This window comes from Anser cygnoides, chromosome 24 (assembly GCF_040182565.1).
Source record: "Anser cygnoides isolate HZ-2024a breed goose chromosome 24, Taihu_goose_T2T_genome, whole genome shotgun sequence".
In the NCBI taxonomy this organism is placed as follows: domain Eukaryota; kingdom Metazoa; phylum Chordata; class Aves; order Anseriformes; family Anatidae; genus Anser; species Anser cygnoides.
Genome location: NC_089896.1, coordinates 594,434 through 607,375, shown reverse-complemented (window position 1 = coordinate 607,375; position 12,942 = coordinate 594,434). Strand labels below are relative to the sequence as shown.

At 48.3% G+C, this 12,942-nt stretch overlaps 2 protein-coding genes across 2 annotated transcripts; one reads left to right on the top strand and one right to left on the bottom strand.

Annotated features, from left to right (window-relative positions):
• Positions 1–1,944: 1,944 nt before the first annotated feature.
• Positions 1,945–6,504, bottom strand: RPA2 (replication protein A2). The gene is made up of 9 exons (XM_066982516.1): positions 6,350–6,504; positions 6,067–6,179; positions 5,867–5,968; positions 5,638–5,751; positions 4,820–4,894; positions 4,070–4,183; positions 3,636–3,746; positions 3,367–3,461; positions 1,945–2,588 (listed from the first exon to the last, which is right to left on the bottom strand). The coding sequence occupies exons 1-9, from the start codon at positions 6,363–6,365 to the stop codon at positions 2,504–2,506; spliced, it is 825 nt and encodes a 274-aa protein (XP_066838617.1). The 5' UTR covers positions 6,366–6,504; the 3' UTR covers positions 1,945–2,503.
• A 176-nt stretch (positions 6,505–6,680) lies between these two features.
• Positions 6,681–12,817, top strand: SMPDL3B (sphingomyelin phosphodiesterase acid like 3B). The gene is made up of 7 exons (XM_013197660.3): positions 6,681–7,127; positions 8,560–8,657; positions 9,211–9,354; positions 9,945–10,117; positions 10,268–10,448; positions 11,052–11,185; positions 12,305–12,817. Exons 1-7 carry the CDS (start codon positions 6,811–6,813, stop codon positions 12,683–12,685), a joined length of 1,428 nt encoding a protein of 475 aa, XP_013053114.3. The 5' UTR covers positions 6,681–6,810; the 3' UTR covers positions 12,686–12,817.
• The last annotated feature ends 125 nt before the right edge of the window (positions 12,818–12,942 follow it).

Sequence of the window (12,942 nt, the reverse complement as noted above, 5' to 3'; positions counted from 1 at the left end):
TTTTGGGTTGTTTTTCAGTTCATGTCATTCCTCGCCTAGGGTCTAGAGCAGATTTACAAAGTCACAGAGAGCATCTCCTCCCTTCCAACTTGGCTAAAACCCTACATGGGATTTGGGCTGGTTTCCTTCTCTTTGTTTTCACCCTGTGATTTACTGTCAGTATCAGGGTTCTCTCCTCAAATCACAGCATTGTGACTAAGACACTGACTCTTGCTGTTGAGATCATTTCACTGAATACTCATCAAAGCAAGAACTCATCTCTCCTGCGAACAAGCACTATCACCATTTACAGCACCTAAACATTACGTACAAAGCTTCAACCAAGCAACCCACTGCAGTCACCCCAGAACACAATTTTTGCTTGCCCTGGAAGAAAAGAGTAATTGTTGAACTATGGCTGAGGATGAAGAGAGGAGCAGGAGCTTGGACTTCACCCTTGGCTCACTCATAGCTTTAAACATAGGCATTTTTCAAGGCAACAAACACTTCTGTCCCCAGCAGATCCAAACCCTACACCAAATTGTCCTGACGGCCAGACAAAAGCAGATGTCCTTTGATGCTTTGAAGAAAAAGCCAACTGGGGCCTAGGTAAAGAATTAAACTCCCTCTACAGCTGAAGACATTTTAACACTCCACTCACAAGCATTTCATATAGTCCTACAACTACTCTCTTTACTGCAGGCAATTCCACTCACCTTCACTTCCAAAAATAATCATTTTCTTCCTAATCTGCACGCCACCTGCAAAATTGAAATTATTGTACTCTGGCTTCTAGGTCTGCTAGTCTCCATAGCAGTCTCACTTGTTACACATCCATAGTATGATTTAGCCCCAAAAGTACACCATGGGCTACAGCTGTGCCACCATCTGAACCTGCACAGGATGCCTTGATTTTGCTACAGCATTAACAACGTAAGCAGATGCCAGTGTCGCAAATGGGCAGACAGGGAAGAACTGCTTTCCCAAAGCCGGGTCACCTCATCCCTCTCATATAAAAATCTGAACTGAGACCCATAGTTTGCAACTCCCGTGGAAGCCAGCTGCAAAGCAGGGAGCACAAGCCATTGACTGCATGTGCTTTCTCCAGTAGGTCCCATACCTCGGTGAAAGCAGCAATCAGCTCTCAAACGCCAGGTCAACACAGCGCAGCAAACCAGGCTCCTCTCTGGTGGACAGCAAGCACATTTCAGTTTTATCAGCATTTGGTTTGAAAGATCCCGGGTCCTGCTTTTCAGCAATGCTAAACACATTTGCCACAGAAACCGTGCATCCTCTTTGTGAGACCAGCTATGTTCTTTACAGGTTCATTGTGAACAATGCTTCTGAGTATTTATTAACTACTCAAATGTTCCCATTGACAATTGCAAAATAATTCCCAGGAGGTAGTTTTCAGCTTTGCATTTTATACAACAGGAAGCACGTAATGAATGAGAACAGATACCCTGAAGCAGCTGTCAACAGCATGCTGCCTCACTGAGCAAAACAGGATTGTGCAGAGAAAGGAGATGCAAATTTGTTACCTCCACACCGATGCATCACCACTATCCACACTGCTGCTTCCTAACTCAGTGTTTTCCTCTGTAATATCTTAAACAAACAAATCCCACCGCAACTTGTTACATGATGTAATTCATTTCAGCTTCACCTAAAGTGCTTTTGGTGGCAGAAATGATCCTGGCTCCACTTAAAACACTGGTACAACTTGTAGTTTCTTTCAGTAGTAGAATTATTTAATGTTTTCATGTCCAGATGTTCGTATCAGTTTGACTTTTTAAACCAATTTACCAAGTTAAGAAAATTTAAACCAGTTTAAGAAAAAATAAGTATAGTTAACTAAATCCTCGGAAAGCATGAGCTATGTTTTTACCCACGCATCTAAGTTTTATCAGCACATACGTTTTCTTTCATTAGGGAAGAACAAAAGCCTCTAGAGCTACACAAACATGCAAGACTAGCCAAGTTAAATTTTTATTGGATATAAAATTCAAAAGCTCCAGTAATAAGATTACCTCATAGTACAAATATAGATTTAAATGCACAAACTAATTACAAATCTAGTCATGATTACTGTACATTAGTGGAATATTACGCTTGGCTACCCACTTTGTGAATTAAATGGAATGAAAGGTGTGGTAGTAGAAACAGCTCCAGAAACAAAAGTCAGTATGCCCACAACAAGATTAGAAAGGTTTTTTTTTCTTTCTAACAGTCATTCTACTAAGAGACAAAAACAAACCGAAGGCTCTGAAGCTTTGAGTTCAGTTTTCCCATATTTGCTTATGCTTCCATCACATGGTCATGGCACAGTAATCAAGTCCAACGAACAGAATCCTCCTACACGTTCTGCTTGTCCTTGAGTTCCAACGTGTAGGCACTCACAGAATAACTGTGACTCTTACAGACTAGAAAGAGCAAAGATCACCTTCTACATTGCAAAGCTCGGCAGGTTAACTTGAAACACAGACAAGCATTTGCTTAAAAACAAATCCAGCTAGAAAGAATTTCACTCAGCATCCGTAGACTTATAGTGATCATCATCCACAGTGGAGTAGATGTGTCCCTCGCTGCTAAGGAATTCAACTGCTTGCCTTTGAAGAAAAAAAGTCAATTGCTAAGTAGTCCACGTCAACACTTTTCTCTCAGGTATTTCCTATCTACAGCACCCCCTTCCCACCGTTCCTTTCCAGCATCTTCCAAGGGATGCTCCCAGTGACTGTATCTTGTTAGCAATTAAAGAGCTGCTCCACCAATTAGTAGGTACAGAAAGACTTTGAAAGCTATGTCAGTATCATCCCCCAGCAATGCTCAGTCTCTGAGAACAGAGAAGGCCCCCACTCTCAGCATTTTTTTCCAGATAAAAGCAGAACCTACAGCTCTGGTTCAAACAGGACAGAACACAGGAATATAATAGACATTAATACTGTCTTTAAATTTCACTGTTCTTCTCAGTGTCAGGGAGAAGCTATAAGAAACAGCTAAGAAGAAAAACAAAACCAACCACCACCATCCCCCACTGTATTCCAAAATTTTGTTTGGGATGTAGAGAGAGAGAAAAATTGTCCTTGAACAGGAAAAAATAATGCTGAAGCACACCCAGGTACCTATTGCTTTGCTACTGAGCTACTGAACAGCTTGTTTTGAAAACAGAGTGATGCACATTATCATCACTTCAACAGACAATGTCTCGTTCTAAACCGTTTCACAGAAGAATTCAAAAGTTCAGGCTCACTACTACATGAAATTACCAGCCCTGTTTAAAAAGTAGGGATCTAGGCTTGCCCACTATTTTCTTCTTTGCCTCCTTTTATCAGTCTCCGTGAAGGACTACCCATATTTCAAGCACATCCTTTGTTTCTACACACTTACTTGATTGTTGACATGCTGACATTGTGGAGCTGAAGTTTCAGCTCTTGAAGACTCATACCTTCTGGGACAGGGCAGTTTTTAATCAGGTTCAGCACCTGGAAGAACAAGAACTACACCATTAGCACACAGCTAAGCTTCTATATCTACATTAGACAGCAAGGTCAAGGAAGAATTACCAGTCTTCAAAGAATAATTACTGCTTTATCCTACATCGCTCTGCAGCAGCATCCACTGCAACAGCTGTCTCTGGAGAAGCTGCTTGCACCCACCTGACTCTGATGTGCTGTGAGTCCATTCACTGGCAGACTGCCACCTCCACCATAGCCCCCCACGTCACCTATCCCAGCAGAGGTAAATGACTGAGGCGCTCTTGATGCTGCCTGCAATTACAAGAGTAGAAGAACTGTAGTTACACAGGCTGCTGTAAACCCAGGGCATGACAGACTCAGTGTTATATGTCAGAGACACAGTAATTAAAAATAGATTTCCAGAAGAAACCAATGGGAATTGACTGCAACACAATGTCTCTCCAAGGAAGCCAACACTCCTGTTACACCCTCACTGTAGCTCTTCAACAGTTGCAGAATTTCCATCCCCACAACTTGTATACGATTTCCCCAACGAACCAAGAGTTCACTCTCCTTGGGAGATAAACAATAATCCCGTAACGGCTAGCATGGAGTCATGAACTTGAAGTACGTACCATAAGATTTTTTCTGAGGATCATATGCGCATTAACAATCTCTAGTATGTGCGTGGTGAACTCATTCATGTTTTCCAGAGGCATGATCTTAAATGCCACCAAGCTTTTCTTATTCTTTCAGAGATTAAAAAAAAAAAAAAACAAAAAAAGAAAAAACAAGTACAATTAATAATATACAATTAATATGACAGCAACAGAATGTGCTTAATCATTCTAGCCAGGAACAGGGACAGTGGTGGGTAGGGAGTTTTTCTGCACATAAAAAGCATCAAAGTTTTTGGACTTAAGTTTTCATATGTGATCATGCAAAGTAGCGCAGGACAGGACAGCTTCTCTTTTGAACGGCTAGTAAGTAACTGCACTTTGCAGCATTATTTAAAGGGTGACTGTTATGAGGCAACTCTGCTACATAATATGCTGCAGGAAGCATCCCATTACCCAGATCATGGTTTAAGCTCTACAGGACAAGCATCCAATAACCTGGTGGCCAGTACTCTTTTCCGCTGAAAATAATTCACTGATAAACAGTGGCATTTTAAATGCATCTTCCATCCTTTTGATTTAGTAACAATATGAGCGATTCATACAGAACAGGCAAACACATTCAAGGATTTGTCCACAGAAAAGGATAATCAAAGATCACAAATAACCGGATATTCTAAAGGGAGCCTACTAACACTTAGCCAGATCCACTAATCCTTCAAGCCGCTGCTCCTGCCTCATTACTTGAGGAATCACATATGACCTCACCTGGAAGGACCGAAGATGACCAGCTACTTTTACATAAGTTCCTGGAGGTACCACGATGTTCTCGCCACCTGCCTCCTTACAGAGAGGAAAAGGAGAAAGCAAGGTGTTGCTATTCGCATTTCCATTTCTCAATTATCACAATCAATAACTTAAGAAAGGAGGTGTAAAGCCTCAAGCAAACACAAGTTGTATCCATTCCTATGACCATTAAGAGCAGTTAGGTAAATATAACTGTAAGTGAAAAATAGAACTTATCGATAAACATAAAATTGAACTTATGATAAACATGCAGTTAGCCAACAGAATGTCTGCTGAATTACTCTCCCAGAGCTGTTCAACAGAACTCTGCTGTTCACTTGCAAATGCATTTAGATTTAAAGGCCTGCTATATCTGCATGAGAGTCCAGTGAGAACTAGCAGCACTTCAGGAATCATGCATAGGAAGACGAGACAGTGTGCACTGGTACATCTTAATCGCAGAGTCACATACAAAACCTCTTTCACTCCCTGGTTTTATATTTCTTATGCAGTATTGAGCATGCATCTCTCAGTACAGCTATGGTTGACCTTCAGCAGCAAAACTCTAAAAAAAATTATCTGAAGCGATTCATTGCAGAACTACGTATGAATTACAAAACAGGAGAATAATCATGCACAACACCAGTGATCTCTGTTACAGCAACATCTTCCTTGGCTTTCAGAGGCATGTTATTCCCAAAACACTTTTCTAAACAGCTCTTTTTGTTTTGAAAACTACTCTCTCCACAGATCCTAAGTGCCTTCCACATAGCAGCCTCGGTAGCAAATCTGGCGCTTACATCAGTATCAACCCACTGCCTGACATCCATCGGCGCTGCCGTCATGTCGTCCACCTTGTAGAGAATGTTCGTTGGCGCTTTCTCAGCGTGCCGAATGATCCCCAGAATGGTGACCTGCGTTTGAAGACGGCCGAGTTAGCCGGGGAAGGGCCGGAGGCGAGCGCGTTCCTACTCGCGGCCTTCCCGCCGGTCCCCGCCGGCCCCCTCGAGGGCCACCCCCGACGCCCACCTGCGAGATCTCCACGTCCCGGATCCTGAAGGTCTCGTCGACCTGCTCGGCCGCCAGCAGCTGCGACACGGTGCAGGGCACGATGTTCTGGGAGCGGGCTCGCTGCAAGGGGAGGGCGGCGCCGTCAGCGCCTCCGGGCACCGGCCGCCCGCCGCGGCCCAGCGCTCCGGGGGCCGGGCGAGGCCCCGCCGCCGGCTTACCTGCTTCTTCTCCGCCTGGGTGCCGCTGGGCGAGCTGAAGCCTCCCGGGGACTGCGCGTAGCCGCCCGCGGGCCCCGAGCTGCCCGCGGGCCCGTAGCCGCCGTCAAAATTACCTGGGGAGGGAAGGGGAGAGCCCGTCAGGCGGCGGCGACGCGCCCGCCGCTAGCGCCGCGAGGGGCCGGGGCCGGGGCCGGGGCCTCGGCGGGCCGGGGCGGCCCTGGGCGCCCCCCGCCGCCGCCGCCCAGCCCCAGCCCGGCCCCCGCCCGCCGGGCCCTGCCCGCACCGTGCCCGCTCCACATGGCGGCGGCGGCGGCGGCGACAGCTGCGGCGGCGCTCGAATGGCGGGTGCCCGCCAGCCCGCGCGCCCCGCCCCTCCTCGCGCCCAATCCGCGGGCCCGCTGCGTCGGCCCACAGCCAATCGTAATCGGCCTTCTTCCGGCTCCTGCCAATGGGGGGAGGCCGCAGGGAGGCTGGCGGCGCCGCGGGGAGCGCTGGCGCTGCGAGGGGGCGGCTCGGCGGCGGCGGGGCGGGGCGGGGCGGGGCGGGGCGGGCGGGGCGGGGCGGGCGGGGCGGGGCGGGGCGGGGCGGGCAGGGCAGGGCAGGGCAGGGCGGGGCGGGGCACTGCTTGGCTCGGCACGGGAGGGCACGGCTGGGCGGGGCACGGCAGTGCTGTGCTTGGCTCGGCTCGGCTCGGCTCGGCTCGGCTCGGCAGGGCACGGCTCGGCACGGCAGCCGCTGGCCGGCATGAAGGCGGCCGTGCTTCTCCTGCTGTGGCCGCTGGCCCTGGCAGGTGAGCGGAGGGAGCGCGCCCCGCTGCCCGGCCGGCGGCCCCGAGCGGCGGCGGCGGGGCGCTTCTGGCACGTCACGGACCTGCACTGGGACCCCGAGTACGAGGCGGCGGCGGCGGCCGGGCAGGGCTGCCCGTCGGGCGGCTCGCAGGCCGGGCCGGGCGCGGGGCCGTGGGGCAGCTACCTGTGCGACGCGCCCTGGCGCCTGCTCAACTCCTCCGTCTTCGCCATGCGCGGCCTCCTGCGGCGGCCGGACTTCGTCCTGTGGAGCGGGTGAGGGCTGCGCGCCGCGGCCGCCTCCCCTGCCCGGGGGCAGCGGCCGTGCGGGCGGGAGCGACGCGCCCCGGGCTCCTCGGGCTCGCCTGTTCTGCGTCTCTCTTTTGTTTTTCTCTCTGACGCCGTGGGAGCCGGCCGCTCGTGTCCGCGTCTGTAGAGAGCTTCGGCCGCGAGGGGAAACCGTCAGGTGCTCGAGGAATCGGCGGCGCCGGTTCTGTGGGTGCTCGTGCTCTCGGGTCGTGGCTTGGTCCCGCCTGCTCCCGGGGTCGCCAGGGCTCGCATGGGAGCCTCGAGGAGAGTCCGGGGAGCCGGAGGGCCCGGCCGTGAAGGGTTTGTGGCAGACGTGGGGCTGCCTGTGTGGTAGCCCTTTTGGAGAGGTGAGATCTGGGCTTGTCTTATAATGTAACCCGGAGGCTTGGCGAGAGCATGGCCGCGAGAAGGCCTCCCGATGGGAGCTGTGCTCCCGACAGGCCCGTCCGTGAGAAACTAAATAAACGAAGGGAAGGTGTTGCAATTCACCATCCCTTTCTTTTCCTTTAAATTGTTGCCAGCTCTGGCTGACTTCACGCAGAGCGTGAATACCTGAAAAACTGGCAGGTGTGGGACGTGCTGTTTGTGTTGGTGCCCCAAACCCTGCCTGTTAGAGGCATCAGGAGAAGGCTGGAAAACAGCTTGTGGCGTTTCTTCAGGCTGTCCTGATTCACAGTGCAGTTGCTAAATTCATTGTTCCTGCTTTGTATGTGCGCGGAAGATTGTTCCTACTCAGAAATAGTTATGTCATTGGTCTTTATAATTAAAAAGAAAAAATCGAAGTAAGAGTCAATTTCCCCCAGTTCTTTGACATCGTTTTGAGTTTTGATCTTCCTCTCTGATGGGCTTGTAATCCTTGATAGCCCAGCATCATCTGCAAATGCCATAAGCATATTAGTGAAAACACTGAAGTGTGCGCCTGCCAGATTTTTGGAGGCAGATCTCAGTGATTGCTGCCTTAATGAAGGCATCTATTTGTTTCATTTTCACTGAAAGAGTTGTTATCCTGTTGGTATCTTGAGTACAAACAGATTTGTTCCCCTATTGCTGATCAAATTTTGCCCTGAGATTGCAAAATGCTTTCTCTTTTATGATCTCCGATCAGCTGTATTAAATGCCCTGAAGTAGGGTGAGCCTTCATTTCTTATGCTTGTGTATAGGTTTATCAAGGTATAATAAAGTGGAGCAAGTTTTCACTTTGAGTGATTCCCTGAAACTCCTTCAATGCTGTGGCTAGCCAGCATAGTGCCGATTCCTAGCCCCAAAAGCCTCTGACTTTATCTTCTAAGAGACAAAAAGAAAACAGAGGGCACAAGTGCAAGCTCTCTGCCTTGCTTATCACTTTAAGCATATGTCTTGCTAGACAAAGGCATTGACCATGCTGTTTCTGTTTCTCCAGAGATGATACTCCTCATGTCCCCAACGAGAGTCTTGGAGAAGAAAAGGTTCTACACATAATTGAAAATCTGACCTCTCTGATAAAACAGGTATTTCCAGGTAGGACTTGAGGGAAAGAAAAGGGGAGAGAAGTACAGAGTTTCATGGGAAGGACTTACCGGTGTGGAGCAATGACATAACAGGGAAGGGGGAGGGCCCAGAAAGGCTGTGGGTGATATGACTCCTTTGTCCTCTTGTTAGTTGCTGTATGGAGTGAGGCATGTCTGAACTGAGGCACCTGATGCATTCTGGTTAACGCAGAAGAGAGGAAAAAAAAGTTTCTGTAATCACTCATTAAGACAAAAAAGCTTGCAAAAATTCTTTTTATGTTATCTGTCTTGACAGTGGGGGAAGGAGTGTTACTAATGGTGAGAGCTCATTGATTCATCTGTAAAGCCATGTCTTTGGGTGGCTTGCTCCAAGGAGGGATTGTCTTTGCAGCATTGCATCCCGTCGATGCAACCGTGTGTGTGTAGTGTGGGTGATAATGCTCTTATAAAGCTCTCAAGCCATGCTATTCTTTTTGAGTCTGCAAGTGCATTGAAGAACTTTGATGAGGATGAACTCTGAAACAAGCATGGACTTCTCTGTGCCTCCTTGTCTCTGTCTCTAGATACTAAAGTCTATGCGGCTATGGGCAATCACGACTTCCACCCCAAGAATCAGTTTCCAGGAAAGGGGCATAGGATCTACAACCAAACAGCTGAAATGTGGCGTCCCTGGTTGAATGAAGCTTCTATTCCTCTGTTCAGAGCAGGTATAGCACCACTGGCTCATATTGGCAGCACTCTGGAGAACTGGGGCTGATTCGGAGAACATCACAAGTCATTTTCCCTTCTTTTATGCTCAGAGCAACAGTATTTTCAGGGAAAGGGTACAATTTAATGCTGATTTCTAGCACTGAGTTCTACTGCATGTGAGAAAAGAAATTTCTTTATGCTTTAATCTCTCCTGCTTTCTTCGAGTTACTGGCAAGTATCCCTGCAGAGGATGCACAGTGGTAAGCTTTGGTGAGGGGAAGAGGGGGGGAAATGTGTTCTAAGCAAGCTGTTGGTACAGGCCAGCACCGTGGCTCTCTACAACTGCCCAGCTCCTGCTCCTGCACATTGTCCTTGTGCAGCATCTACCTTCACCGTGAGAGGCCTAAGAGGGGCAAGAGATGCATAGGGAAGAGTCGCACCAAGTACCCAACTTGGACTGGTCAGAGCGCTGTTGGCGCGTTGTCCAGTGACTCTGCTGTGGCTATTGACAAAGAGAGCTGAGAGAGGTGGAAACACAGGGATCTGGGGTCACGATAGCCAACTGGACCAGACCTCCAGCTCCTTCCCTGATGGTTGCATTTTGCAGGAGCCTTCTACAGTGAGAAGCTGCCCAGCCCAAATACAAGGGGGCGAATGATTGTTCTCAATACCAATCTGTACTATGATCAGAATAGTGAGACAGCTGGCGAGGAAGATCCTGGAGGGCAGTTCCAGTGGCTGGAAGAAACGCTGACCAATGCCTCTAAAGCAGAAGAAATGGTATTAAAATAAACAAACAAACTTCGCAGAGGGCTTCTCCCAGCATGGAAGCTCTTCTTGCCCCTGATCTCCCCTCCGTGCAGTCACCGCCAGCCAGTGCTCTGTAGGAAGTATGGGCTCTGCGTTCAGTGTGGCTGTTCACTTTTGTAGGTCTACATTGTGGGGCACATCCCTCCTGGTTTCTTCGAGAAGAAACGAGGCAAGCCCTGGTTCCGGAGTGATTTTAATAAACGATACTTGAAAATTGTGCAGAAGCACCACAGAGTGATTGCTGCCCAGTTTTTTGGACACCATCACACAGACAGCTTTCGGATGTTTTACAGTGATACAGGTACTGGTTCTGGTCACCCACATCTTTGCATGGTATCTCTGCCAACCCCAATAAAATCACTGTACGTGGGTATTTTCAGTGACTGCCAACCAAATGCAGCTGGAAAGCCAGAAGAGGCTTGTTTTTATCTTACTTTCTAAAAAATTTAGTAAAATGCTTTGGTCAACAAAACACGACAACGGCCATGATCCCTACCCACAACCTGTAGCTCCTGCTCTCCTCCCTCTTTCCCCTCAAATTTTGTAGTTTGCCCTCGATGCTGATCTTACTGCATGTTGATGGGCTTTGGATGTTAGCTGAGACATAAGGGAGCGATTACGAACCTTTGCATTGGGTTTGTGGGTAGTGCTCTGGGTGTCCTTTGAGCGTGGTTCTCTTGTGCACCCCTCACCGTAAGAGTCTTCTACAGATGTGGAAAGCCTCTTCTTAGTTGCAGCAGTCCCATGTTCAATTCCTCATGCTGTTCAACGTGCTGGTCTTTAGGCACGCGCTGTTGGAACTAGGGCTGGTGACAAAGCTGTTTGCAGGGTGATCTGTTCCCGAGATGCTCGCTGCAGTCTGGAGCGACTTCGAATTCATGGTTTGTTTTGCCTTTTCATTAAGGTTCTCCAATCAATGTCATGTTCTTGGCCCCCGGAGTGACTCCCTGGAAAACAACATTACCTGGAGTGAACAATGGAGCCAACAACCCTGGGATCCGGGTGATTGACTATGATCCCGACACACTTCAAGTGCAGGTAGGGGATCCCCTTGTACTTTGCACTGCAGTTTAGAAGGGTATTTTAATTCCTTCCTGTGGTTTAAACAGGCAGAACTGCAGAATAGAAGAGGCTTTGCTGGAGACAACCTCTAACCAGATACTTCAGTCTCGTAGCTTGCACAAAGTTTTAGTAAGAGCGTCAGTGAGTGAAGGCAAGGTGACCACATTCAGCTGGTCCAGGCCTCCTGCTGGGATGCATTCCAGGCCAGCGCAGGACAGACTTCGCTACGTTCTTTGTGTCCTTAGTTAGTCTCCTTTGATACTTGCTTTACCATGCAGGCAATATGGATCACAGGACTTCTCTTTGGGAACTGACAGACTTGTTGAACCCCCTCGAAAAAATATGAACTGTTTAGAAGCTTATTTGGGTCCCCCCTAACTGCTGAATTGATTCATTTATAATGGGATCTGAATTTAGGTGAATTGTAGGGTCTGCTTCTGTTTGATTTGTCTCTTACTTGTGAATGGTGTTTTGTGCCTTTCTTTGCAATGGGTTAAAGCAGCTCTGCACATGTTTATAGGATAAGAAATTTATTCTTGTCTGTCCTAAAATACACTGCATAAGACAAGGGAGCTAGTGAAGCTGAGAGAAAAAGGGCAAGAGACTGAGAACAGAACTTTTGAAAAACTTTAAGTTGCTCATGTTTGAGAAAATAATTTCATTCAGTAAGTTACGCTACTCCAGGCCTCAGCTCTGCCAGTGAACTGTATTGATGATATATATCAGAGTGATTTTTAAAGTAGGCCAGGCACAACATTCCTGATGTTTGGAGATAAAAATCAGACAGAGAAAAGCCATCCCTTCATTCCTTATGAAATAGTAGATGGGATAAGGCTTCTTTTGTGGTGTGTTCTGGAGGCTCTCACCTGCATCGTCTATCCCCAGGTTGACGTCTTGATAGAAAGCCCCTGTTGGGAGATGGCTCGCCCCTCACTGGGCTGGGAGATGTGTTACTTGCTGCCACTCTGTGAATACGCTTCACTCTGTTACACACTGGCATCTGGGAGAAGGGGCTGATAGCATCCTAGGCAAACGTTTCACTCAAGGGCTGATCTTCTCCTGATTTGTCGTTGTTCTGTTTTTCTCACTCTGCAGGATGTGGTGACTTACTACTTGAACTTAACACGTGCCAACATGATGGGCCCAGTATGGGAGGAAGAGTATAGGCTGACGGAAGCCTTCCAAATCCCAGATGGCTCTGCACACTCCATGCAGACAGTGCTGGAGAGGATATCGAAGGATGCAAAGTACCTACAGCAATATTACGAGTTTAATTCTGTCAAATATGACCTCGACCTGTGTGGGGAGGACTGCCGTGTTGACCATATTTGTGCCATCAGGGAAATTGATTTTACAAGATACGATGAGTGCGTTAAAGCCAACAGCTCTACTACTGCCATCACCAGTGTTTGCCTTTTATTACTCTGCTTGCTCTTAGGGGCTCTTCAGTCCCCAGCAAGCAGTCTCATGAGTTAGATCAAGAATGAATGAGGAGAGGACAGTTTCACAGTGAATTAGCAATTGTGAATGCTTTCGGAATTGAGAACTTATTTGGAAACTAAGACAAAATCAGCGTCTTTTAGTAAAAGTTCTACGATGTCAACTAGACCACTTCTAGAAAGGCTCGATGTATCAGTGATTGCTATGTTGCCTTTTTGTGCCAGACTGACCTGCATCAGAGGGTTTGTCTTTCTTCCGCTGCGACTTCTGTGGTAGTTGCAGAAATCAGATGA

Coding starts and splice junctions, on each gene's coding strand:
- RPA2 (XM_066982516.1), bottom strand. Junction 5,752..5,866: donor GGGACGTGGAGATCTCGCAG/GTGGGCGTCGGG, acceptor CTTCAAACGCAG/GTCACCATTCTGGGGATCAT. Junction 4,895..5,637: donor GGCAGTGGGTTGATACTGAT/GTAAGCGCCAGA, acceptor CCTCTCTGTAAG/GAGGCAGGTGGCGAGAACAT.
- SMPDL3B (XM_013197660.3), top strand. CDS start 6,811: ATGAAGGCGGCCGTGCTTCTCCTGCTGTGGCCGCTGGCCCTGGCAGGT. Junction 8,658..9,210: donor GATAAAACAGGTATTTCCAG/GTAGGACTTGAG, acceptor CTCTGTCTCTAG/ATACTAAAGTCTATGCGGCT. Junction 9,355..9,944: donor TATTCCTCTGTTCAGAGCAG/GTATAGCACCAC, acceptor TGCATTTTGCAG/GAGCCTTCTACAGTGAGAAG.